Source organism: Engystomops pustulosus, chromosome 2 (genome assembly GCF_040894005.1).
Source record: "Engystomops pustulosus chromosome 2, aEngPut4.maternal, whole genome shotgun sequence".
Taxonomy (NCBI): domain Eukaryota; kingdom Metazoa; phylum Chordata; class Amphibia; order Anura; family Leptodactylidae; genus Engystomops; species Engystomops pustulosus.
Window position 1 is genome coordinate 231326763 of NC_092412.1, and position 27800 is coordinate 231354562.

At 42.0% G+C, this 27800-nt stretch overlaps 1 protein-coding gene across 1 annotated transcript in view; it reads right to left on the minus strand.

Moving 5' to 3' along the window:
- Positions 1 to 27764, minus strand: part of CRYBG3 (crystallin beta-gamma domain containing 3) — a 122289-nt gene extending 94525 nt beyond the window's left edge. The window contains exon 1 of the mRNA XM_072138512.1: positions 27104 to 27764. Within this exon, the coding sequence (XP_071994613.1) occupies positions 27104 to 27531 (428 nt within the window). The 5' untranslated portion in view covers positions 27532 to 27764. The remainder of the gene's footprint in view (positions 1 to 27103) is intronic.
- Between the last annotated feature and the right edge of the window lie 36 nt (positions 27765 to 27800).

Here is a 27800-nt window from a genome sequence, read left to right on the forward strand (position 1 = left end):
AGATAAACTCTGTTGGGAGTGTACAGTAAGATACACAGTGGGTTTGCACTGGGTTTGGATTTTTTCGGGATCACCTGTGACTTACAACCCTAGCAGTGCTATTACATCCTATTTCAGCAGTAGCTTTCAAAGAAAATAAAATTGTGACTAATCGCTCCAAATTTTTTCGGATTTTAAATTAAAACCCATTACTAAGTGGTACAGTATGCTTCATGAAACATGAGCACACAGAGCACAACTCTTTATGGAGTACGTGGAGTTGAGCTACAACGTATCCAAGTGCAACAAAAGGAAGCAATCACGGTGCCAGGATGGTAGAGAGGCTTCTCAATTCCCGGCATTTTATGTGGTAATGTCACAAGAAATGAACGTGATTTTAATGAGCCTCACATCTGCTTTTCATCTCGGATTACATTTCTCCTTCTGAGGCAAAAGCCATGAAGTGAAGGTGCCCGATTTCCTGACCCACCCATGTAATGAGCGCTGAGCATAATCATGGAGTGTGGAATTCACCATATGAGTCACTATGTGAGTTTTCGATTTGTAGCTTCAGGTAGAAAGTTTTTTTTCTGCTTGTGTAACCATGTTGTTGTACGGCATGTGTTACTTAAAATGTGGTTTGACAAGATTTCCTGAATGCAACCAGTTGGTTGCCCTCAGCTTCTGTATTCAGAGATAGATTTGGGTAGCTTATTTCCCATATCCAATACACGACTCAAAGTTTCTTTCCTATATACATATAGCATATGTATAATGCTGATGTGTTCTCCTTAACTTTCTACTCGGCACCGAAATTGGACTGGGAAATGGAAAATTGCAACACGGTGACTGAGTGGTTAGCATTACAGCCTTGCAGCGCTGGAGACCTGGGTTCAAGTCCCCAGGTCAACATCTGCAAAGAGTTTGTATGTTCTCTCCTTGTTTGCGTAGGCCTCCTCCAGTTTTCTCCCACACTCCAAAAAATAATGGTAGCTTGATTAGATTGTGAGCCCCATTGGGGACAGGGACTGATTTGGCAAACTCTGTGCTGCGCTGCGTAATCTGTATAATCTATATAAATAAAGGAATTATTATTATTATGTGTTTTTCATGATGAGAAGCATTTCAAAACAACACTGCTTTGGATATTGCATCAGTGTGTAACATATGGTGGCTATATGATGCTACCAAATAGATCATTTTGTGAATACCAAACTGTATAGAGTTTGTCCTTAAAGAGAACCTGTCACCTAGAATATAATTTTTAGCTGATGACAGGTTCCCATAGCCTCTGCTTTGCTGAATTTAAAAATGCCTTTGTCAGCATTCTGAATCATTTCAGTACTTTATATAAGTTTAATGTGCATTACCTGGCTCCACTCCACTCATCCAGCTCCCTCCTCCTCCCCACTTTTGTCATAAGCATTGAGCAGGCAGGGGATGGAAGGGGATGGTGTGGAGAAGAGGAAGAATACATGAGGAGTCACAGGCACACACAGGCTGCAGCTGCCCCTCCCCAGGACTCACCACATGCTGCTGGCAGGGAGCCAGGTAATGTGAATGAAACTTTTATAAACTACTAAAATGATTTAGAATAAAAGTTATAGATATTCCCACTCACTCTGCACAAAGATTATCCTTATGTAGATCAGCAACACATCAACTACACATGGGCAACAAAAATCCACGTGTCAGCTCCGATTTCTGCCATGAAAATAAACCTGGTATCAGCAGAGAATGGTGGACACTTCACATAGTCTATGACAACAAACAAAACTAAAGCCACATGGGAGAAGAAGTATCCTGGCATCCAGACCTTACAAGAATTAGGTCACGTCTAGGTAAACAGATGAGTCTTAGGTTTGTTGTTAAATATTTACTATGGCTATTCCAAGACGGCACAAACCAAATAGCCGGGAGAGTCATCTGTAGGACAATGGGGGAAGGTGATCAATAATGTATGGTCAGTTGTATGAAGCCCTCTACACTACCGGCCCTACTGAGAAGACCTCCACCGCTCCCTTGATACTCCAAGAAGTTTATTTCTTACTTTATCAACTTTATTGTTGCCAGAAACTGCAGAAAAATTGATATAAGTGACATCACTGTTCTCTTTCTGTTCTCGACATCATATCCCAATACTCTTTTAGAGGGTAACAAGTCAACGATATAAAAAAAGTGCTAAAAATAGCAAGTAGAACTATATATGCATATATTTACATTATGATGCCATCACTACATTTAATCCTGAGCAGCTCACTGTAGGAGGGATTGCAGTATATAGTAGGTGACAGGTTCTGGGACTCATTCCCATCCAGTGGTCTCTACAGGAGAAATATATCAGTGTAATATAAGGACAGGTGGTGCGCCATGTCCATCTGCTGGAATGGGGTGTGCATGTATGTTTATGTATGTGTATGTTTATCCTTACATATACTTTGTGTTCTGTTTGTAGGTGTTTACACATGTGTATGTCTGGTCTGATGATGTCTGTGTTTGTATGTTTCCGTGTATGGTTATGTGTGTGTTATATATGAGTGTGCGCATATTTATTAATGTGTATGCTTATGTTTGTGTGTGTTTATGAGTGGGTGTAGTGTGTACATTTATGCATGTGTATGGATTTTGTTTATGCATGTTAGTGGTTACATGTGTGTGTATGTAATGTAATGCATGTGTGTGTAACTCATTTACATACACATGCATAACATACACACACGTAAAAATGTACTTGAATAAACAAAAACACATGCACACTACACACACTTATAAGCATAACCATACACATGAATAAACATGTAAATACATCAACATACACACAAATAAACATTTATGCAGGCATATGTTTATTATGTGTGTGTATGTTTACGTGTGTGTGTATGTTTATGCATGCATATGGTTATGTGTGTGTATGTTTACGTGTGTGTGTATGTTTATGCATGCATATGGTTATGTGTGTGTATGTTTATGCATGCATAAGGTTATGTGTATGTTTATGCACTCATATGGTTAAGTGTATGTTTATGCATGCATATGGTTATGTGTGTGTACATTTATGCACATATATGGTAATGTGTGTGTACATTTATGCGTGCATATGGTTATGTGTATGTTTATGCACGCATATGCTTATGTGTGTGTATTATGCATGCATATGGTTATGTGTGTGTATTATGTACGCATATGGTTATGTGTGTGTATTATGCATGCATATGGTTATGTGTGTGTATTATGCACGCATATGGTTACGTGTGTGTATGTTTATGCATGCATATGGTTATGTGTGTGTATTATGTACGCATATGGTTATGTGTGTGTATTATGCATGCATATGGTTATGTGTGTGTATTATGTACGCATATGGTTATGTGTGTGTATTATGTACGCATATGGTTATGTGTGTGTATTATGCATGCATATGGTTATGTGTGTGTATTATGTACGCATATGGTTATGTGTGTGTATTATGCATGCATATGGTTACGTGTGTGTATGTTTATGCATGCATATGGTTATGTGTATGTTTATGCATGCATATAGTTATGTGTGTGTATGTTTATGCATGCATATGGTTATATGTGTGTCTGCTTATGTGTGTATATTCTTGTATGTTTATGCATGTATATGATTATAAGTGATTGTGAAACTGATATTTTTACATTTCCTCAAAAAGCCTCGTAATAACTTGCAGCCTACCACACAAAGTACATAATGTGTAATTTCTGCTTTTATTCCTGTGGTATTTCAGTATTTGTCAGTATATTCTATCCGGATCCTTATACCCTTTGCAGGCAGCATTATACACTCTCATCTGCTACAATATTTATGTGAACGTATACAACATTTCCAAGGTAAAGATCATAGAGGAAAGTTTCAGCATTTAGGAAAGTAATCATGTCCTAGACATCGCTCCTATAATAACTCCTGGTGATTACTCATGAATTATAAATGCCGCCTTTAAGCTGCTTTTAATTTCCACTAGAGAGTAATGGCGATATCGGATCACAACCTTATTTTCTCAGCACATAGGTAGAGTCCTGGTGTCATTCATATTTAATATGCGGGAATAGCATTCATATCCATCAAGGATCTGCCACTGCACTTAGTGCGGAGGAGATGACAATCCATGTGATAGATGACAAGGCAAGACAGACAGATGTCCCAGTGTGCGGCACCTAAGTGACTGTACAGAAGAAGTGCTTCTGGGAAACTGCTCTGTAATGTTATGTAGCATTAACATCTTATGCATTATTACTACACCACAGATCTCTATGGAATATTCACGAGTTTTATGAACATATTAGATCGATGTATGTTTTATTAAGCAGAGTTTAACTATGTTTGTACAGTCTGCACTGGTCTGAGCCCCTTATAATGTTCAGTACGGTTAGTCAAGGGGGCACGTGTATTAAACTTTTGCCTTGCCTTTTTCTTTATTCTTTGTAACTTTTTTTCAAAGTTCACCATGGTCTAGTTTTTGTCAGGCTCGAGGGTTGTGGATCCCCTGGACCACTGCAGACAATGACTCAAGCCACTACCTGGGACCGGTGTCTAAGTGGCACCCGGTTTTCACCAGATCCCCCCGCAAAGTGGGTTAGACAAACTGCGGCGTGGTACCACCAGGTCGTTCCTCAGGCGTGACTTGTCTGCAGAGGCGGCCAAGGTTGAGGTACAGGAACGGCAGTCAACATCGTGGTCAGGTCCAGGCACAGGGTAAGGGCAAGCAGCAGAGATGCAACGTCAGAGTCCAATCCGGGATTAGCAACGGGAGGTCCAAGCAGATGGGTACAGGAACACAGCACACAGGACAGCAGCATGGAGGAATACTGGTGCACAGGACGACAGCATGGAGGAACACTGGTACACAGGAACGTAGGAGACACAGGAACGTAGGAGACACAGGAACGTAGCAGACACAGGAACGTAGGAGAAACTGGAACGCAGGAGAAACTGGAACGCAGGTAAATCGCAATAGAGCTTTCTCTTAGGCTGTGAGGCACAAAGATCCGACAGGGTGTGATGGGAGAGGCAGGTTTAAATAGCCTTATGGGAAATGGCCAGCGCTTATGATACATGTGCCCCAATACGTTTTCTTCTTATGTTGACTCTTTTTGTGACCTTTTCAGTCAGTAATGGCCATTGCCAACCATGGCCATTAAGTTTGGCCAGTGTAGACCTTCAAAGCTAAGGACCTCACTATAAAATTAATACTAGTGGTCTACTGTAAAAATACAATCAGTCCCTGGGTTATGAACAAGAGTGCTTCACCAGAGGTCCCAGTGCAGAGAGGTCCATCTGTAACTAAGAGTCGTCTGTGACAACCTATCGTCCAAATTAACCCACCCGCCCTTATACCTAATGGTTCCTTTCCATGGCTGCAATGTTACAAAAATCAGTTTGTAAACCTATATGCAACTCACCTGATGTGAGTCATTCACACTGAGTCATGTATATTACATTTTTACTTACATTTCCCTGTCTCCTTGTTCCTGATTGACAGGTCTCAGTGATATGATATTCTGCTGTATGGAACATTGAGAGAGAGAGCTCTGTTACATCAATGGACACTTTAAGTCATGTGACCTAGATAACATCATCTAAGGTCTTGTTACATTTGAAACATCTACCCCATGAATGTATCTAATCACATGAAATCACAGTATGCCTCCGAGGAGGATGGGGAGGAATAGAAGACCATGGAGGTGACTGTGATTTCATGTGATTAGATACTCACATGGGGAAGAAGTTGCAAATGTAACGGGACCTTAGATGATGTCACCCTGGTCACATGACATGCTCACAAGAGGCATGGGACATGGGGAGGTGTAGATTGGAGGTGCTGGATGAGCAGGGCACGCCCCCTCTGATGCCAGGTAATATAACATAAAGTTGATTTATGGGGATAAAGGGAAACAATTTTAGCTAAAAGGAGGGTATCAGGTAGTTAATAGGGTTATATGGGAACCTGTCACTAGCTGTATATGTAAAAATGTGTTCTGACAGGTTCTCTGTAAGTTGGGGACTTCCTGTTCATGCAAATATTATCTCAATTATAATTTCCTGATTTACGCAGGCAAAAGATTTTTTTTGTGTTTTGTTTACTGGTTCCCCTATCAGTAGCCCTACAGAGTATATCAACATGGATTCCTACAGCTGAGAGCTGCCAATTTATCGACCACACATATCTACCAACCTAGTAATACCTATATATTTTTTAGTCGAGTATAATCCGAGTTTGGGTTTTCAGCACATTTTTTGTGCTGAAAAACTAGGCTTATACTTGAGTATATATTTCAAATAAAAAGCAGGAGCAGGCCTAGTGTAGACTGGCCCATATTTGCCCATTAAAGGGATAATCTTATCTTCAATGTTTTTGACATATCTACAGTAGTTGTCTATTCGTGGCACATTCCTTAGACCTTTATGGATAGTGACTGCACATGTGTGGCATACTCCTGACCAGCTGACCAGATATTTACGTTTTTTTTTTCCTTTTATGACAAAGAGGAAACACAAAGAATAATCACATACTGTAGTCGTGTACATTACGTCAAATAGTCACCAGTGATTACCAATGAGACCGGGGTTTCTCACATCAATATCACATCACATGTAGAGTACGGTGTCATCTTGCAATGTACAAAACAATAACATACAATACACTCCAAAATTAAGATACACCCTACCTTCAGAAGACCCTGCGGTACAAAGCTTTCCGCAGTATATGTATCCTCCCATTCTAACACACAACAGAGAGCTGATATTCCAGACTTTTCCATTCCAAATCAGATATTCTGATTTGCAATAAAGCCCTCAAGGGTAACCCTGGGGTATTTCTGGGTTCATTTTTATTGCTTCCATAGACTTGAATAAAGAGTGGTCTCTTTGATCAAGTGGCCAGTGGTACCATGATCTCAATTTAGGTCCAGCTCTCAGAGGTGGGACCCATCACATAAAGGAGGTCAGTGGTCCCATGTTCTCAATATAGGTCCAGCTCTCAGAGATGGGACCCTTCACAGAAAGGAGGTCAGTGGTCCCATGTTCTCAATATAGGTCCAGCTTTCAGAGGTGGGACCCATCGCAGAAAGGAGGTCAGCTGGCCCCCATTTTTGAGTCTATTTTCACTGCCCCATAGACTTGCGTGGTCTCACATGCTTGGAAAAAAACCCAGTTCAGCCTTCCTGCAGCCAAGAGGTTATCAGACAGCCATTCCCGGTGGGACCAGTGTCTATTGTGTATTTCTAACCTATCAAGTAGTTATTCCATAAATATTAAACACCCCTTAAAGACTGTGTTCACATCTGGATGACTATGTCTGGTTTTCTGTACTTCAATTGAAACTAGATCCATTACGGACAAAGGCAACATTTAACAGACCCAATTAACTTATAATAGGTCCATTGGGTTCTATTATGATATAATTTCACCAGAAAAAGCAAATCATGCTGCGTAAATTTTACTTTCAAAATTTTACTAAATGATGCATATACAGTATATATATATAGTAAATTCCGGTCTACTGTAGAAGTTCAGTCTAAGGTTACACATAGATTTTGGCCACTAGTCATAGGGTATTAGTATCAGCATTTTCAGCCAACACACATGTAATATCTCGAGGCGGCTATAGGTTACCTGGTTTGACATGAGGATCTAATAACAAATGACTCTCCGTCCAACTTTGTATAGGCAATAATTCAGAGAACAGACCTGGATCCAGCAATGTTTCACGTGATGTTAATACACTGTCTACAGAGCTGATGGATTAATTACAGGCAACAATGGAAAAGCCAATACACAGCGACGCACCTCTCCTGCCGGCATTACTGAGCATTGAGCTCACAGACCTGGCAACCGCCAGGATCACTAATGATTTCCTCTTAGTCACAAACATCACAACAAACATTCCTTATAAAGCAGGAGGGGGGCAGCGTTATAATTCTCCGTCTGACCGTAGGACGCCTTCCATGCTATGCTTCAAACCAGAACAAATTACCTTTGACTGGAGGCCCAAAAAGTTTTTGGCTCATTGAAAACACAGTTTCTACCAAACATTTTCTAGGCATAGGATCCTAATAAGATATACTATGTACTGGATGCTACAATCACATGCAGATGTCCAATGTAACTCCACCAAAAAAAATTTCGTCTAATTTACCATTTCATTGAATGGGTCTAGAAAGTTAAAGTTTTCTATATGAAGTGTCCTCAACTAGTATAACTATAAATGTGCCTCTACATGAAATAATTGGATATTTAACTTGCATGCTCAGCCAAACTATACCTTCATATGTATGGGAGGATTAAAAGAGATCTCTCTATGCACTATGGTCATGAATGGCTTTCCTTAGCAGTATTCCATTATTTTAGGGAAAGTTTCCAATGACCAATATTAGGGCCGGCTTCAGATAATTAATAATAATTCTTTATTTATATGGCGCCTACAGATTCCGCGGCGCGGCACAGAACTTGCCAAATCGATGGGTAAGCAATATCTTTCTTTGTGACTAGTACAAATTTTGAGGGAAAATCTAAAAGATTGCGCTGCTCCTAGATGACGCAGTGTTTCATTGGAATCGTCGCTGATGTGAAGCACAACCACCCTACAGTGGTAAAAGGTAGTGTCCGGCTCACCCATTAAGCCCTTAGTTTCCTGGTCGGAAGCCTGTTGACTCAGTAGAAGACACACAGAAGTACTCCAGTGCGTCCACGGAAATCCATATAAAATCGAGGTTTATTTCATAAATGTAAAAAAATTCAGGCATCAAATCACGAACATGGATACAGCAGAAAAAGCGACGCGTTTCGTCCTATGGGATTTGGTCATGGTTTAAGCAGATCATGGCTAAATCTAATAGGACGAAACGCATCAGTTTTATGGCTGTTCATGATGTGCTGCCTGGATTTTTACATTTATGAAATAAACTTTGATTTTATATGGACTTCCGTGGACGAGCTGAAGTACTTCCTTGTGTCAACCACCCAACAGTGCATCCGAAACGAGCTGATATAGCACCAAAAACTCGCTGAAGCGAGTATGCAGATTTATATATCTCAATATAGGGTCCTCTTATGTAAGATGGTGCTTGTAGGCCAGGGGAAGGTGAGTGCAGTAAAGGACGTGGCACTTCCTTACACATGCTTGTATCAGAGTCAAGCTACCGGCTGGGGCTCCTCCGCTCTACACGCATCTCATCTCCGACACTGGGCTTTGGATCCTTAGCTTTACCAACACCCTGAGAGACATTTGCTTCCTACTTAACACAGTAAAAATATTAGATTCCATTTTTTTACTACTTTGTCTTCATGCTATTCCTGACTCACCTATTCCTGACCCACCAGGACAATCTTACATAGGAGGGAATGAGAATTGGATACAGTAACAATTAAGCCCACCAATAGTTTTTTGATACCCAACAAGAAAACACAAACATACCGGTAGGTTGATTAGATTGTGAGCCCCATTGGGGACAGGGACTGATCTGGCAATCTCTGTGCAGCGCTGCGTAATCTGTGTGCGCTATATAAATAAAGAATTATTATATCACATTACAAATGAATAAATGGTTGAGGAGCAGCACTTCTATACAATATCCGGATGGGAACATGGGACTAAATCCTTCACTTTACAATAATAGAAGAAATCCATGGCTAATTCGTCAACCTGGTCAAATATCTTGGGCCCAGCTTAAATAGAAGCATCCCAAATGTAGGAAGAAAACAAAATAACTGGATGTAACTACATGAAATTAATAAAAGAAAGAAATGTACAGGAACATAATAGGTGAGTTAGGGTTAGGGTGATGCTATCTATACATGTATTACTAATATCACATTACCCTTCTCCTAAATAATTCTCAGTCACCACATTTTATATAGTATTAGTCAAGTACTGAACATAGAAGATGTAAACAATGCCAAGAAGTGGCATTTATTTCTTGTAGACCTTCTCTTCCCTCCCTCTACTCACAGCGGTTCTGCTGAAGGACACTAATTCTTTTCTTTGAGGGTCAATGGCAAAAGTGGATCATAATATAGGCGGTTTGGGTGGTAGCCCAGGGCCCTAGCCTTCTAGGGGGCCCATAGACACCCAAACCACCCACCAATCCAAACCAACCACCCACCCATGAAATCCTAGTACATCTGCTACTATTCTTAATATATATGCTCTAAAAACACATGAAAGTCCTTCAAAGGTCCCAAAACTGCAGATTGAAAGCAGTAGAAGGGACACATCCTCCATTTTCCAAGAAGATTGACCCTAGTTCCATATGTAGGAAGTGATTCCAGGCTTGTAGGGGCTATAATATTCATACAGTCCAGAGCCTAGGGCAGTCAATGGTCATAAAAATGGAAATCCACATCTACAGGGCTATAGGTTGTAGAGCACCGGTCTAGACAAAGCGGATAGAATCACCCAAATAACTTATAATAAGAAATAGATGTAAATCTCTGACAAGTGTAGATTTCCCTTCGGTTCTAGTCTGCACTGATGACATCAGGACTCCGATGATGACAATGGATAATGCTACACAATGGATAATGAAGCACATCCAAGTGGAAGGTCCTTGGATCTCGCAGATGTTGCTGGAAGATGAATAAAAGAACAGAAAGCGCAAGAACAACACAACATACAGATCTCTTTGTTTTAAATCATTTCCAGAATCCTTCGAACAATACACCCACTATGTTCCCGAAATCCACATTGTACAGTTCTCCCAGATGTAATCTCCCAGTTAGGACCCGAGAAACCGTGACCAGAACTCAGCACAGGAACCTGCTTATTATATCATACAGAAACATGACAAAGAGACCACAAGCATGTAGGCGTCCCATCCCTCAGGACAAGGGGGGGGGGGTATAGGTCTAACCTGCCCCTAAAATAAATTATTACCCTTCCAAATGAAACAAACCAGGGTTTACCTATAAGAAATCCAGAGGTGACAGACAATTTGTGCACTGTGATCCAGGAACTTATAATGCTACTTGTAAAGGGGTCGTCCACTTTCAGCAAATAATTGATATTATTTGTGTAATGTAAAGTTATACAATTTTCCAATATGCTTTCTGTATCAATTCCTCATGGTTTTCTATAAATATCTCTGCTTGCTGTCATTCACCAGGAAGATTCCTGTGGATAAAAACCGGTCCGTAGTCGTGTGACGTCACACAGGCGCATGGCTCCTTAAATCACTGGTCATGTGATGTAACTCATGAAAGAATATTGGAAAATTGTATAACTTTTCATGACTCAAACAATATTAAATATTTGCTGAAAGTGGCCAATCCCTTTTATGCTAACCATTTTGTTTTGACATCTGACTACATCAGATTTTTGTAGTCTGTAACCAAGGAGACATATAATTTGGCATCGGAGCTAAAGACACTAAATAGAACAGTTGAAAGGGGTTTCTAGGTTATATGTCAGATCAGATTCACATCCCCAATGATAGAGGAACCACATCATACATTGCTGCTATTTTTTACATGGGGCCCATGCAAATGGAGGCTGCACCTGTACTACAGAGCATCATAGCCCCTTCAAACAACTATTTGGTGGGGGGATAATCAGATAACGATGGCCTCCTGTGTGTTGTATTTCCTGTCTCTTTTACTATAAGCGACTATACAGTGTAATTTTATATTGCGGTGCCTGGAGATATTCCTTACACCAGTGCAATGTCCCAATTACTGATTGACCATAGATGTGGATTTGGGTGGAGTGCGAGGAATTAGTGAAGACCAAGGGGAAGGAAAGGGAGTGAAGGGATAGCAGGAGGATGTGAGGTGTGTGCATGGGGGTAATTACACTTCATTATGGTTATTAGGAGACTGATCCCAATGTACATGTACAATACATTCAGAGGCCAAGAGGATATGAACTACAGGAGAACAATGGGAACTTTTCATCCTATTACATTCTCTGACTTCTGCACTTTCTTCATTGCTGGTGAGAAAGTGATTTCTATCTAGGTCACTCTTGTCTTCCGATTCTTCTCATTTTCCACACTTATGTCTGCTGTCCATGAATGGGAACACACGACTTCACCTACTCGTGCTGTAACTACTACTACCTGCTGCTACTATGTCCAATGTTTCCAAACTGCAGGAAGATTATATTCTAGGGATGAGGCGGAATTTCATCCATATATTTTACTGTGAATACAGATAGCCCCTGCAGGGCCGGCGCCAGCACTGGGCATATCCGGGCAAGGGTGATCAAATAAATCCATAAGGGGTGAGGGGGCATTATCTAAAATAACCATGAGGGGGCTGTTTGGGATGATAAACTGGGGAATATTTTAGGGGACAAGAGATTGTTTTAGTTTCCAAATTTTTGATGCTGTCATGTGAGTTCACTGCAAAGGGACCCACTGAGGCTCTGTCACCCAGGGGCTTATTGAAACCTAGAGCCGACCTTGAGTCTCCGGGTTAAATACAAGATAGGTTTTTTTAGGCTGAAGCTGAATTTGTATATAAGTTGAAACAGCTGTATTTTATGACTGTAACTCCGAAAAGAATCACAGGCTGTTACACTGTGCAGGAGCATTTCCCCCTCCCAATGTGTGTGGAAATTTCCTCTGATGTAGTGAGATTACATCAAGCAGAAGGAGGGGGAAGTGCTGAGGGAGAAGGGGGTTGGGGGAGGCAGTGTAAAAGTCTGTGAATCTGTAGCCTGTGAATGTGCAGGCTTGTTAACATAATATAAGTAGATTTAAGATGGAAGGAGGCCACAGATAACAAATACAAGAAGATTACCACAGTCACGGTGTCTGGGTCTATGAGTAAGTGTCCCTGGAATGTGATGGTAGATTTCCTTTAATATATATCTAAACAGTCTGGCAAAATGCTGTATTTAGACTGGATACAATTGTATCTTATATTCAACTACGTTATACTACAATATATTTGGGTTTTCAAGAATGTTCTCATTCAGTGAAAGTAAAGATGTTGAAGATTTTAAGGCATTAAAAACACTAAATATATTAGGAAGATGCATTAACGGGGATTTAACACTAATAAAAACTTATGTACTATCTACAGGATTGGTGTTCAGGGTTCCAAAAAATGGGGGGCACAATGTTTGGTGTTTTACAGGTCCCCACATGCCCCATGACCTTGGTGTCCTCAGCGGCCTGGCATACTGCCATAGTCATAACCTACGCGCATAAACAACTTCAACTTTATTAATTGTAATGACTAATTGGATTTCTGGAAGATGCTATAAACCTGCGCCGCTGTGTATGTAGAATCTCGTCTGCGCCAGTTCGCACTAATTTACAATAAATATACCATTTGATGGTTTGTTTGCAGTTGGCACAAGGACGATATTATACTGCCGACCTGTCATTTACAAAACAGAGATCTGGCGTCAGAGTAAAGAGCCGATCCCTGTGTTATCCCATACACGAGGAACTGAATCATTGGCAAGTTATTGACGGTACAATAAACTGCTCCATGGCACCAGGTCACCCCCTCATTGCTGTATCATGGATGAATGCACCACTGCACCATCACATGATACATAAGGGGTCTTTTTAAAGATCATGTTTAGGTAAGGACTACATAGCGACATCAGACTGCAATATCAAACAACATTTTTAAACTGCACCTCTAACCTTAGTCTTTGGGGTGCAATCCATGCAGGTCTAGGAACATGATAAGTCCAGATCATATAAAGTACAGAACTTTGGCCTAATTACTTGACCCCAAGGGTAATGGCACACGTGGCATTTTGAACACGTTTTTTGCCCGTTTTTAAGCAGTCCATCAAAAAACACATGCGTTTTTGACCAGTTTCAATTAAGATAATTGGTCAAACCTTTCAAAAACGCATGCGTTTTTAACAGACTACTGTAAAACACGGCCCAAAAACGGGTTCAAAATGCCACGTGTACCATCACCCTCAAAGTCAGCAGGATTTTGAGTTCACCTGCTGCTGAGCTGGACTATCAGAGAGGACCTAGTTTCCTACCACTACTTCTGCCCATGGTAACATTAAAGGGGTTGTCCATTTTCAGCAAATAATTGATATTGTTTGTGTAATGAAATGTTACACAATTTTCCAATAGACTTTCAGTATCATTGTTTTCTAGATCTCTGCTTGCTTTCATTGTATGGGAAGCTTCACAGTTTACTTCCAGTAAGAAGAAATCTGTACATGGTCATGTGATGTCACACAGGTGCACGGCTCATATATCCCTGGTCATGTGATGTCACACAGGTGCAGGTCTCGTTATAACCCTGGTCATGTGATGTCACACAGGTGCACGGCTCATATATCCCTGGTCACGTGATGTCACACAGGTGCACAACTCGTTATATCACACAGCTCTGTTTACTCTCTGTGATACTAACGAGCCGCACACCTGTGTGACATCACACAATCATGGACAGATTTCTGTCCACTTGAAAGAACATGGTGAAGCCTTCCATACACTGATCTAGAAAAGTGTGAGAAATTGATAAAGAAAGCATATTGTGTAATTGTATAACTTTTCATTACACAAACTGGACAACCCCTTTAAGGCATAACTTGTACTTAGTAAGGCCCCTTCTCCACTGGCGTTTTTCACGCGCGAGTTCTGCGCGTGCATTTGACGCTCAGAACTCGCATTGCACTCTGTCCCATTGTATTCAATGGGTCTTTCTCCATTTGCGTGGTTTTCAACGCGCGTGCTTGCGTTCGTTTGCACGCGTGTCAAAATCGCAGCATGCTCTATTTTTGCGATTCACGCGCATTTTTCACTCCCAATTCAAGTCTATGGGGACGTATCAAAAACGCATTGCACTCGCAAACATTGCAAGTGCAATGCGAGTGCAATGCGTTTTAAACGTAAGGGTTGCTAGGTGACCAGTATAACAGTATTTCCCCTGCTCGCGAACGATCATTTAATTAAAAAAACACAATGAAGAACAGTGAAGAATAGAATAAAAACAGTGTCGGGAGATACGCGCGGAACGGTGCGAACAAAATAGCATGTGAAGAACAATATATATGTGTGAAGAAGACATTGCAGATGTATGGAAACATCTGCAATGTGTTCTTTACACACATATATATTGTTCTTCACATGCTATTTTGTTCGCACCGCTCCGCGCGTATCTCCCGACAAGTAAGCAGATGTGCCGAACATCTGTAATCTATTCTGCACTGTGTTCTGCACTGTGTTTTTATCTTAAATGATCCTGTGGTCATTGTGTTCACTGTGTTCACTGTTTTTATTCTATTCTTCACTGTTCTTCACATCTGCTAACTTGTCGGGAGATAATATACGCGCGCGGAACAGTGAAGAATAGATCGCAGATGTTTGCAACTTATCAGAAGACATTATTTTTCAATTAAATAAAACATTTTATTCCCGAACCTTGGTCCCTTTGAAAAAGTCCCATTGACTTAAAAAAATGCGCGTGAAAAACGCACCGAAAACGCAAAAAAACGCGAACAAAAATGAAACAAAAACACAGCAAAAATGTCAGTTTTTCACGCATTGCACCCTGACGTGAAACGCAACGCTAGTGTGCAAGAGGCCTAACAGTCACTAGCTCCCTGTCCGTATGGTGCTGATTTTCCAGCCTCAGGGTGCAGCCAAACGTTCAGTTTTTCAGATGCAGTTTTTGATGCCCAAACCAAGAGTGCAGTGAAAATAGAGGAGGAGAAGCTCTTCTTAATGATAAGTCCTCACCTGCTTTTGCGTTCAAAAAGTGCATCTAAAAAAACTAATTTGTAGCTGCACCCTAAAGAAGATTGTGACTATGCCTGTCATCTGGCTCTCAACAAGTCCCATTCCAGAAATCAATGGAGCTTGGCAGCAGATACTTCAGCTTGTTGTACTGCGTTGGCATGGACATGGCATCTCCACCTCTTCCACAATTATGTCACCAACCCAATTCCTGTGGCCTCTACTACTATTACACCCCTATTTACTACACTACTATTTACTATTACACTGGCCCAGGAGCGAGGTGCAGGAGGCTGATAACGCTATGGCCATGGCCATCATATATGCACCTAATCTTGGTATCCGATTCCTGTCCTTTACCTGAATAACGACCCCATACAGAACAATAACTTGCACACCACAACTTTTTAGATATAGCAAAAGGCTAACCCGCAACACCACAGCGGTACAGAACATTTATGTGTTTATTTAAACCCAAATTGATGGCCAAATTATCTTTCTTACAACAAGTTCTTACTTGACTCATACACAGATATGATTGGCCTGGTCAAAAACATGTATAATGAAGGAGAAGAACTTCTGCCAGACTTCAGAGTCTTCTTTTCCATATGTTCAAAGAATCGGGGAGCTGAATTCTAACTTACTGATCCTTATCTCCGCAGATACCTAAAGCTCAGTATAAAGGCTCAATACACAATGGAAGGGGCAAACCCGGCAAAATCTGCAGATTTAGGTGCCTTTGGCAGGGTTGGCTCCAAGTCTCACTAGGCCCCTGGGCGACAGCCTCAATGGGCTCTTTTGCAGTGAACTCATGTGGCAGCATGAAAAATCCAAAAGCTAAAACTGTCTCTTGTTCCCTAAACCCAAATAGCCCCTCATGGTTATTTTATATAAAGTCCCTCTCACCCCCATGGGTTCCTTAAGTACAGCCTTATGTGGGCCCCCCCAGCAGCTCTGGGCCCTAGCACTTGCCCAGGTATGCCCAGTGCTAGCACCGGCCCTGCATGTTATGTTATTTCACCTCTTGCTTGTAACTTCACTTACCCAGAGATAACTATAACTTAGAACCAGCTAAATAGAAAAAACACAAAATAAAAGGTATTTACAGGAAGATTTTATTCCATTTCTAAGGGTAATGTAAATTGCCTGTACTAAAAATAGCGCGGTGCTTAATCTCCGTAATGAACAAATGACAGTACAAAGCAGCGATCAAACATTTGCAGAAGAGCTTTTAAGTGAGGATTAACATCTTGTACAAGTGGAAGGTTTTACCAGGTAAGACTCGTCAATTAATGGCGTTCTCCTGACAATAACGTTTTCCTGTAATTAGGTAAATGCTGACTTTTTTCTTCGGCGGCGCTACAGTATGTTTTATCATTCCCGCTGCCGTATAATTAGCTCCTGTTAATTATTGCTATCGGAGGGTAGGGTTCCTTTTGCTATTTTTGAGCAGATTCTGCACAGCTGGAGCTTTACAACCATCATTTACTATTATTAGCCAAAACAAACCCACAGCTAGTTCACCCTGCACCGGGAACACGGGACTACATATCCGCAGACACCACAAGCTGTGCCAGGAACATGAGCGCTCCGCTTGTTTTCCTCTGGCATTATGAATATAGCTGATACTGATCAGCCTTTCCTGCATCACTGGTCTCAAAGACAAAACGCACCCTGTATAAGGCTCTACGGCGCATGTGCTCCTCGATCTATCAATGCTACAGCCAGATCCATCATTCTCCATACCTCCATACTAAAGTGGGAGAAAAGAATGCAAAAATGTTATGTCCTAAACCATGCCCCTTACTCCACCCCTGACCCCACCCTCTAATGTGCCCACACACCCCTTTAAGGTCCTCACTTTGTATATTGCCCCCCCAGTGTGGCCCCCATATCGTTTGATGCCCCCGTGTGTTTAATGCCCTCCTACTGTGGCTCCACATTTATAATGCCTCCTAATGTGGCCTACGAACTATGCATGCCCAACTTCTTAGAGACCCTCTTCTTTACCCCCAGCTTCTAATGTACCACTTTCCTTTAGTTACCAAATAAAATGCCCCCATCCTCCACTTATAACGAGGGCCGGAGTTAGGGGGTGGCAAACTGGGCATTTGGCAAGGGCCCCCTGTCGTAAAGGGCCCCCTGCATTGTGGGAAGATGATGTATTGCTCTTTTAATCCCCCTTGGTTGACTGCCCTGGAGAAGATACATATCTATCTATCTATCTATCTATCTATCTGTCTATCTATCTATCTATCATCTATCTGTCTATCTATCATCTGTCTGTCTGGTTATCTATCTCCTACAATTTGTCTATTTTCTATCTACATATCTGTCTATGTAACCATTTATCTATCTAGCATTTAGCATTTTGTCTATTTATTTAACTACATATCTCGTATCTACCTATCTCCTATCTATTATCTATTCATCTATCTCTCTTCTACTATCTCTTATATCTTTCTATCTACTTTATATTTACACATCTATAAATCTATCATCTATCTATAATTTCTCCTACAGCCCCATATTACAGATTGTATTATCATACTACGGTTTGTAAACTACAACGTGTAATTATTGTGTAGGGCCAAAGGAGCCTCTTACTGACTGTGATGCTCATAATATAGCTTTATTTGGGGGCCAGACTTGTAGTTTTGCCCAGGGCCCCACTTTGTCTAAAACCAGCCTTGCTTATAATTTTTTTCACCCTCTCCTATTATGCCCCTCATTATGTGGACCTCCTCACATTTAAAATAACCCTCTCACATTGTGGCCCCACCAATCATTTCTGTTGTAAAGTAATATAATAATAATTCCTTTAGTTATATAGCGCACACGGATTACGCAGCGCTGCACAGAGTTTGCCAAATCAGTCCCTGTCCCCAATGGGGCTCACAATCTAATCAACCTACCAGTATGTTTTGGAGTGTGGGAGGAAACTGGAGGACCAGGAGGAAACCCATGCGAACATGGAGAGAACATACAAACTCTTTGATGTTGACCTTGGGACTTGAACCCAGGTCCCCAGTGCTGCAAGGCTGTAATGCTAACCACTGAGCCACCGTGCTGCCCCATAATATAAGAATATACTCACTCTTTCTAGTTCTTAGAGAGAGAGTTCTCTGCCCCATTGTTCTGCCACTGCTGCTGCTGCTCCATAGAACACAATGTTAACTTATTTCTCACCTATTGCTCCTCAGGATACAACACACCACATCTGCTCCCTCATGTCTTTCTAATACCCTCCCCATTACTTTCCATTCTACCGATGATGTAGTTTTAACATCTCCCATCATATAAACCTCCCATCTGAAACAGTTCTCTAAAATCTGCTTCCCAAGACAATCAGGTTAGTTCCAAATATTCAGTCTTTAAGGAAATCTACCACCAGGATGAAGGATTGTAAACCAAACACACTGACATCATGGTGGGTGCCCCTTCTGGCAGGATCTTCTCTTCTGTTAGCTTCTTATGCCCTGTTTTTTACAAAAAAAAAGTGTTAATGGGGACTGGAGCCCCTTAGGCTTATTTCATAAAGCAAACAAGGGCATAGCAGATCCTGCCAGAGAAGGCACACACCTGCATGTAAGTGTGCTTGGTTTACAATACTTCATCCTGGTGGTAGATGTCCTTTAAAATTCTGAACACTATCCCTTTATCTAATAGTAAACCCTGTACTCTATGCAGTTAAAGGGAACTTGTTAGATTATTTGGGACCTCACTACACTAAATTAAGTAATTCGGCTTCTTGAAAGTCATGCTTGATGGTAAGAGGGTTTGCCTTACAAGGTAGATAAAGAGGCGTGGTTTTCCTGCTCCGTCCCCTCTTCCTGTATCTATCAGTAAGGCCAGTAGTGATGGGAAGTCCGGCTCTTCTTAGTGAGCTGGCTCATCAGCCTCGCGGACAACCCAAGGACAGGCAGTGGGAAGAAAGACACAGTGGGTGACGCCATGAGGACAGGCTGGAACAGTGAGAGAGAGGAAGTTGTGTGTATATGCAGAGAGCAGCATCCTGGTATGAACAGGGAAAGGCTGAAGCTCTCAAGGGAGACATGTCTAATGGAACAGATTTATTGAAAAGTGTTCAACCCCTTTAAGTCCCCTTCCATGAGGAGGCATCCTCTGATTCTCAGTTACTTGTTGAATATATAACCCACTTTGCCCCCAATTAACAAGAATATCGCAGGTCGCTCTGCTGATATCACAACAGATGTCTGTCTGCCGCTTCCGACAAGAGAGATAATAGCTGCAAATCACCGCCCAGGATATATAGACCATCAATCTGTCTCCGAGATGCCAACATCATATGGCAGCGCTTCATTACAACACACGTCTCACGCTGACAGCAGATTTCTGATTAATAAGAATGAACTTTTGAAAAATTAATGGGATATCTATTATCTCACATGTCAGCGGCCTTCTCCTGCGTACAATATATTATATAATGTGAGAGGGCAGAGTAACTCATGATGACAGACACTGCCCCGAGCCGTGTTTCCTTCACGCAAGGTATTTCTCCCGGCTCGTGTCTAGTTGCCAAGTGCAGATGTGTAGCTGGAGCTCTCCGCTGCTCACTGGGATTTGGGCTTATTGTCAAAATGTGTGAGAAATGAGGAGTAGGCGGAAGATAGGAAACACTATCATCACATAGTACCAGTACTACAGCTTAAAGGCAAAGTTAAAGGGGTATTATCATAATATAATAATAATTCTTTATTTATATGGCGCACACAAATAATGCAGTGCTGCACAAAGCATGTCATATTGGCCCCTGTCCCCAAGGGGCTCACAATCTAAACAACCTACCAGTATGTTTTGGAGTGTGGGAGAAAACCGGAGGATCCAGAGGAAACCCACACAAACACAGAGAGAACATACAAAATCTTTGCAGATGATGACCTAGGTGGGATTCAAACCCAGGACCACAGCTCTGCAAGGCAGAAGTGCTACTCACTCAGCCACCGTGCCGCCCATATTTCAGAAAATTAATATTATTTTACAATTTTAACATTCTACTTTTTCCAATATGCTTTCTGTATCAATTCCTAGATCTCTGCTTGCTGTCATTCTATAGAAAGCTTCTGTTTATTTCCAGTGGATAGAAATCTGACCATGGTCACACAGGTGCACGGCTTGTTATATCACACAGGTGCATGGTTCATTGGTATCACAGAGTAATCAGAGCTGTGGGATATAACGAGCCGTGCACCTGTGTGACCATGGACAGAATTCTATCCACTGGAAGTAAACAATGAAGCTTTCTATAGCAGGACAGCATGCAGAGATCTAAGAAACCATAAGGAATTGATACAGAAAGTGTATTGGAAAATACTATAACCTTTCATATCCAAACCATAACATTTATTTGCTGCAATAGGAAATACCCCTTTAACCTCTGAGGGGTCTGCACTCATATTGGAGGGAACCCAAAAATAGCTGTTCAGATATTCAGGAATTGTCCAGTTTTAGCAAATATTATTTTTTGTATTGTAAAAAGTCATAAAAGTTTCCAATATACTTTCTGTATCAATTCCTTGCAGTTCTCTTGATCTCTGCTTTCTGTCATTCTATAGGAAGCTTCTATATTTACTTCCTGTTCATAAAAACTGGTCCTTCGCCATGTGATGTCCTACAGATGCACGGCTCGTTATATCCCTGGACATGTGATGTCTCACAGATGCGCCGCTCATTATATGTTCCTGGGCATGTGATGCCACAAAGGCGCACATCTCATTATATACCTGGTCATATGATTTCACACAGATGCACGGTTTGTTATATCCCTGGTCATGTGATGTCACACTGGTGCACATCTCATTATATGCTTGGTCATGTGATGTCACACAGGTGCACTGATCAGTATATTCCTGGGCATATGATGTCGCACACGTGCACGTCTCGTTATATCCCTGGTCATGTGATGTCACACAGTGCACGGCTCGTTATATCCTTGGTCATATGATGTCACACTGGTGCACCGCTCATGATGGTGGTGGTGATACTCATTGAGCCATGCTTGATTTAACCGTACATGCTTCTTGCATGGGGTAAGGATAATATGCTACTACTAGACATCACTGGATTATCTGCTACGGCACATGATGAGATCCTTCCTTTCCCAGGGTGGCCAGTGATTGGCTCTGCTTTCATTTCCTGTGTGAACAGGAAGTACTGTATAGATCAATAGTAACTTAAAGAGAATTGAAAGGCCATCATGTGTAAAGGAAGGGGGGAGGGGGTTATTTCCAAACTAGTACACTGGTTCTACAAAATATACTATACTATCCTGACAGATGAACCCTTCAAAGCGTAATGCTGTTGCCTATGCTCAACTAGCTTAACGGTGAATTCGGAAATAAGTCTTTCTAGAGGGATTTATTTGGCGTTTAAAAAGCATATCCTTACAAACAGGCCTTTAATATCAGCTGCTGCTCTCCACTGAGTTCCCCATCACTGGTCACTATGCATAGCTCTGCATGTTTTGTAGTGGCCATGTTGGGTATTGCAGCTCAGTCTACCAGGCACATTCCTAAGCTGTGACCTTGTGACCAGTGAATGGGTGCCGTGGTCAGTAATACCCTAATATACCTGCAACATCCCCCACCGGGGCCTAGCGTTTTCTTGGGGCTTGGAGGCAGCTGGGGCCCGGAATACTGGAGTGGCCGGCGGTTGCGGCCTGAGCACGCTAGTGTCGCGGTGCTTGGTATGGGGGAACCGGAGGGCTGTCCTACAGCCTGGCAGCTCTCCAGCAGGGTGGTGTGGGCAGGAAATGATGAAGGAGAGGCTGCTATAGCGGATCTCCCTGGGGCAACCCTTTGGGGGTCTGGAGTAGGAGTCCCTGTGTAGTGGGTAGGGTGCCCGTGATGGTGACAGCCGTAGTAGCAGGGACCAGACGGAGGCAGACGTTGTACAAAAGTAACTTACAGTTCTTTATGGGAACCAACAGGAACAATAGATAACGTGCCAAACGAATCTTGACAATGGTAGAAGGCTGGGGATGCACTTGGAGAGGGAACCACAGGGATTGATCATCAGCCTGGATGCAAGGGCAGGCTGGGAGATAGCTGTGTCCTAGTAGGATGCTTCAGCTTGTCCTGGAGTGCTTCAGATATCACCCTTGAAGGTAGGATGATATCCCTTTCCTTTCACTAACTCCTCAGAGTTGCTCAGGCAGTGAGCTGGCTCTCTTGCTCTACTCTGTCTGACTGCTTGGTCTGACTACTCTGCCTCAACTCACTAGACTGACTAGTCTCCCCTCTAGAACTTTCCTGACCAGGGGTTTTATTACTCCCACTGGTCAGGTGGTGGTTACTCCTCCAATTGCATCCCAGCTTACAATACAATATTAGAACAGATGTGATTGGCTGATGGAAAGACATCACAGTAAACAATTAACTCCTGCCTTACCAGGCAGGATCTACCGCTGCAGTGTTCCCCGTGTTGTGTAGTGACCTGCTGTGGGGTTGATCAGACTCCACACAGGTTGTGAGCTACATATTGGGACGTATTCGCACCAACCGCTCTGCCTTGCATCGGTAGGGGTGTTGCATACCTTCTATACTGGTAGTAGCAAAGCTGGGTGGCATTATGGGGCACATTTACTAAGGGTCCGCACACCACATTTCCGTCGTGTTTCCTGACTATTTATGTTTAACAGGTTTTTTAGTGCATGCAATCGAATTTTGGTGACTTTCATGCGACACAAATCGGGGGGGCGTGGCCGTCAAAGAACCCGACTGATTCGGACTAAGCGCGGGATTTATAATTCAAGTTGTGTCGCAAGACATGCACTCACATACAAGGAGGTGAACTCCGGCGGACCTGAGCGTGGAAGCGACACATGCAGGATCTCGGGCGCACAATCTTCTTCCTCGTTGGACCTCGGGGATCGCGCAGACAAAGCTATGTACCCTGACATATATTCATTTACAGGAGATTATTTCTGTGCTATAGGAAATGCTATCCTTCTCTTCCCTGCTGCGCTGCCCAGAGATGTGATCACCGACCACAATGTCACTTCTCCTTTCTGCCGTCCACTTAGAAGTGACTCCGGACCTCCTGGATTAGTCATGACACCCTGCTAGCACCCTCCTACACACAGCTATGTACCGCAATTACAAGCTCATTTTACAGCCTGATCTCTGTAAGTGCTGAAGGCAGCGCTGGGTGCGTTACACGCCTTCCTGGGCTGGTATAACACGTGTTTGGTTTATATGAGCAGCACTTTGTAGAGCAGAGGGAGCAGTGTGTCAGGATCTGTACTATGTATTGTATCTGATAACTACCATTATCGGTAATATGGAGAATATATTCATTGTCAGATCAGTGGAGGTCTAACACCCGGGACCACCACAGATCTCTGGAGCTGATGAGCAGTAATTGGGACACTAATCAGACTGCTTTGTACTATGTTTTGTGGTCAGACAAGGTCACTGCAGATCAGTTCCCATTCATCTGTATGCAGTGACTCATTTCAGACACTTCACAGAGAATGGAGCTGTCTGCTTCCTCCTCCACTCTCTGCATATTGGCTGCTGAGCGCATCTGATGGGTTCTGCGGTGTTGGACCTTTACCGATCTGACATGGATAATTATTTTTAAAGGGGTTGTCCACTTTCAGCAAATAATTGATATTGTTTGTGTAATGAAAAGTTTTACAATTTCTCAATTTACTTTCAGCATTAATTATTCACGGTTTTCTAGATGTCTAGATATGCTGTCATTAAACAGGAAGTTTCATTGTTTACTTCCTGTTAATTAAAAAACGGTCCCTGTCATGTGATGTCCTACAGGTTCATGGCTCGTTATATCCATAATCATGTTATGTCACACAGGTGCGCGTCTCCTATATAATAGGACATAATAAGACGTGCACCTGTGTGATATCACATGATCAGGGATATATAAAAAGCCATGCACCTTTGTGACATCATATGACCAGGAATATAACAAGCCGTGCACCTGTGTGACATCACAGGACCAGGGATATAACAAGCCGTGCACCTGTGTGACATCACATGACCAGGGATACAACAAGCCATGCACCTGTGTGACATCACATGAACATGGATATAACAAGCCGTGCACCTGTGTGACATCACATGACCAGGGATACAACAAGCCGTGCACCTGTGTGACATCACATGACGTGGACCAATGTTTACCCACAGGAAGTAAACAATGAATCTTCCTGTTCAATGTCAGCAAGCAGAGATCTAGAAAACTGAAATTGATGTTGAAAGTATATTGGAAAATTGTGTAACGTTTCACTATACAAAGAATAACATTTTAGCTTTTAGCTAAAACTGGACATTCCCTTACGCAAACAATATCCATGATTTGCAGAAAGAGGATTGGTCATAAATTTAAGTATGTTGGGAATATGGGGTATACGGGTGACAATTGCACTCTAGACACAAGATCGCATAGTTGTGGTCTCCAAAAGTTTTTGTGATGTCTACATGAAGAACCCTATTATAACCTAGAAGTAAAACTTTATCTACCAACCATCATATAATAATGTATTGACATAAAAATCACCAATGTACAGTACGGACCCAAATACCGCAAGGAAGACAGAAATACCGTATAATAGTCCTGGGTTTATTTTACTAGTAGACAGATCGCACCTTATAAATGGACATGTCTTAGATACAATGGATACATCAAGCATGACTGCATATGTGACAACTAGGAACAGAACAGGAATTTACCCAAACCTACAATTACATCTCCTATATTCTATACATAGGACTCAAAATTAGCAGATGTCATTGTAGTAAACTAGACCAGCATTGCCTCCTTGGACATGTGAAATATTCCATGTTACATTCCACAGATCTTGATTTATATCTTCTATATACTGTACAACACTTTTTACAAGGGAAGTTTACTACCACCCTTAGGCCAGGTTCACACATGGCATTTTGATCAGTCTGTCATCCATCCCAAAATCCGATCCAAAAAACATCTACCTCAATCCGCAGCAGAAAGTCCCAAATATTTCCATACAAACTGACCTTAAATTGCCCCAACAAGAGATAAAAGATGGAATAACTCGCTTTTTTAGCTCATGGCTCCACCAAAAAAAATTTGGACAAATGGTCAATCACAATGGGCGATCATCCAAGATTTCTTTTGTTATGGGCCGTACATCTGTGATGGCACCATTGGCATGGTTGGACCACATTGGCCCAACCGGTATTCCCTATTTTCCAAAATGGACTCCTGGATTGTCCTGTTTATCCTGGCATGTAACTGGCGCAATCTTTTGTATATATATATATATATAAATATATATACTATATATACTAAATATACTTTATATGTGTCCGTCTATGACCAATCAGTTGCATTCTGGCCAATCAGCATGTTGTGTACGGCCGGCCCAAAGAAGAGACCATCTCCGGGATCAACACCACAATATAAAACATAAGTAACGTAACTTATAGAACCATGACCACAGGTCCCCCCAAATATCCTGCACCTTCATAGCACTTGTCTCCTCATATGGGGAAGAGACAACTTATGGCCCCTCTAAGGCTCCTGGACCTTACATGACTGCACCCTCTGACGTTAGGCCCCTGCCAGTCCGGACAACCTGACTTTTGGTAACTCTACATAAATAATTACATACAGAACATGACACGATGTGTATATAAAAACCTCATTATAATAATCCTATCATTATTTTTTATGGAGGTGCATAAATAGCAATTCCTGTTATATTCATATTAGAGAAATGTACCTATAAATATGACACATACCTCTTCACAGTCACTGTGACAACGTGATTCAGACTAACATATACCAAGAGCCTTGCAAGAGAATTTAAAGGAATTGTTCAGAATCACAAGAACATGGCTGTTTCTTCTGAAAAGTGCGCCACTCCTGTCCATAGGATGTGAATGGTATTGCAACTTGGCTCTATTAAAGTGAATAGGACTAAGCTGCAATTCCAGGTGAGGCCTAGGGAGAGGTGTGCTGCTGTTTTTACGAAACCTAATAATAAAACATGTCATAATATATAGTTTGTACTTCAATCACCTCCTAAAGAATTCTTGTAAGATCACAAAAGATCAATGTATTGCACTATGGTGACTTTACAAACAGACCTGGTGCCCCAAGGCAACGATATGAATGGGCCCCCTTTTCAGTAGATCCTTGGCACGACTACACAACTAAACGCCTGGGACAGATGCTCTCATCCCATTATTATATATACACCAAAATATTATAATAAAAGCAATCAAAGTAGTTCAAAATGAGTAAAAGAAATTACTTAAAACTTGACAAATTAATATGTAAAAGGAATTTAAGACCAATATCAACAGGTTGTCCAAAGATACAAATGATGATAGTAGTAATGTATCATAATAACAAGAATTACTATAATAGGGGTAATAATAAGACAATACACAACTGTAATAATAGAGTAGTACCTGTTTTGGTCTTCCTTTGCCCCCCTGGAGCTGTCATTCTCCTCCTCCTTCTCCTGAGATGATGTCCTGGAGAATAGTCTGGAGAAGACCCTGTTCCTGTCTTGTTCCTCTTTATTCCCTTTGGCAGGGGAGACATTGTCATTGCCCCCCTTACTCTCCTGAGTTACCCTCCTGAAGAAGAGCCTGGATGGGCTGTGACTTCTCTCCTGCTCCTCACCATGCTCTGCCCTGTCACTTCCATCCTTCTTCTCCTGAGATGGACTTCTAAAGAAAAGTCTGGACAATCCCCTGTCACCTCTGTCCTGTTCCTCAGCTGGTTCCTTAGCACTTTCTTCCTCCTTCTCCTGGGATGATGTCCTGTTGAAGAGTCTGGAGAAGCTCCTAGCTACCTCGTCCTGCCAGGTGCCTGCTCTCCTGCGAGTGCTCATGTCCTGGAGATCAACGAGGACTTTGTGACCAGAAGTGGTGACATAGGGGCTAAGCTGTGACTCCTAGGGGCTTACAATCAAAGTTTGTAAAAAGTTCACAAGCTGCAAGGGAAGCTCAGACAAGTGGAGGAGGCATGAGTCACTCCATGCCTCTCCAACAGGAACAAGTGAGTGGAGGCTATGATGTGACCTAGCAGGGAGGAAAGAGACTACTAACACAACACTTCTAGGACAGTCCTCCTCTGCTGTAGCCTGCTCCTTGGCCCTGT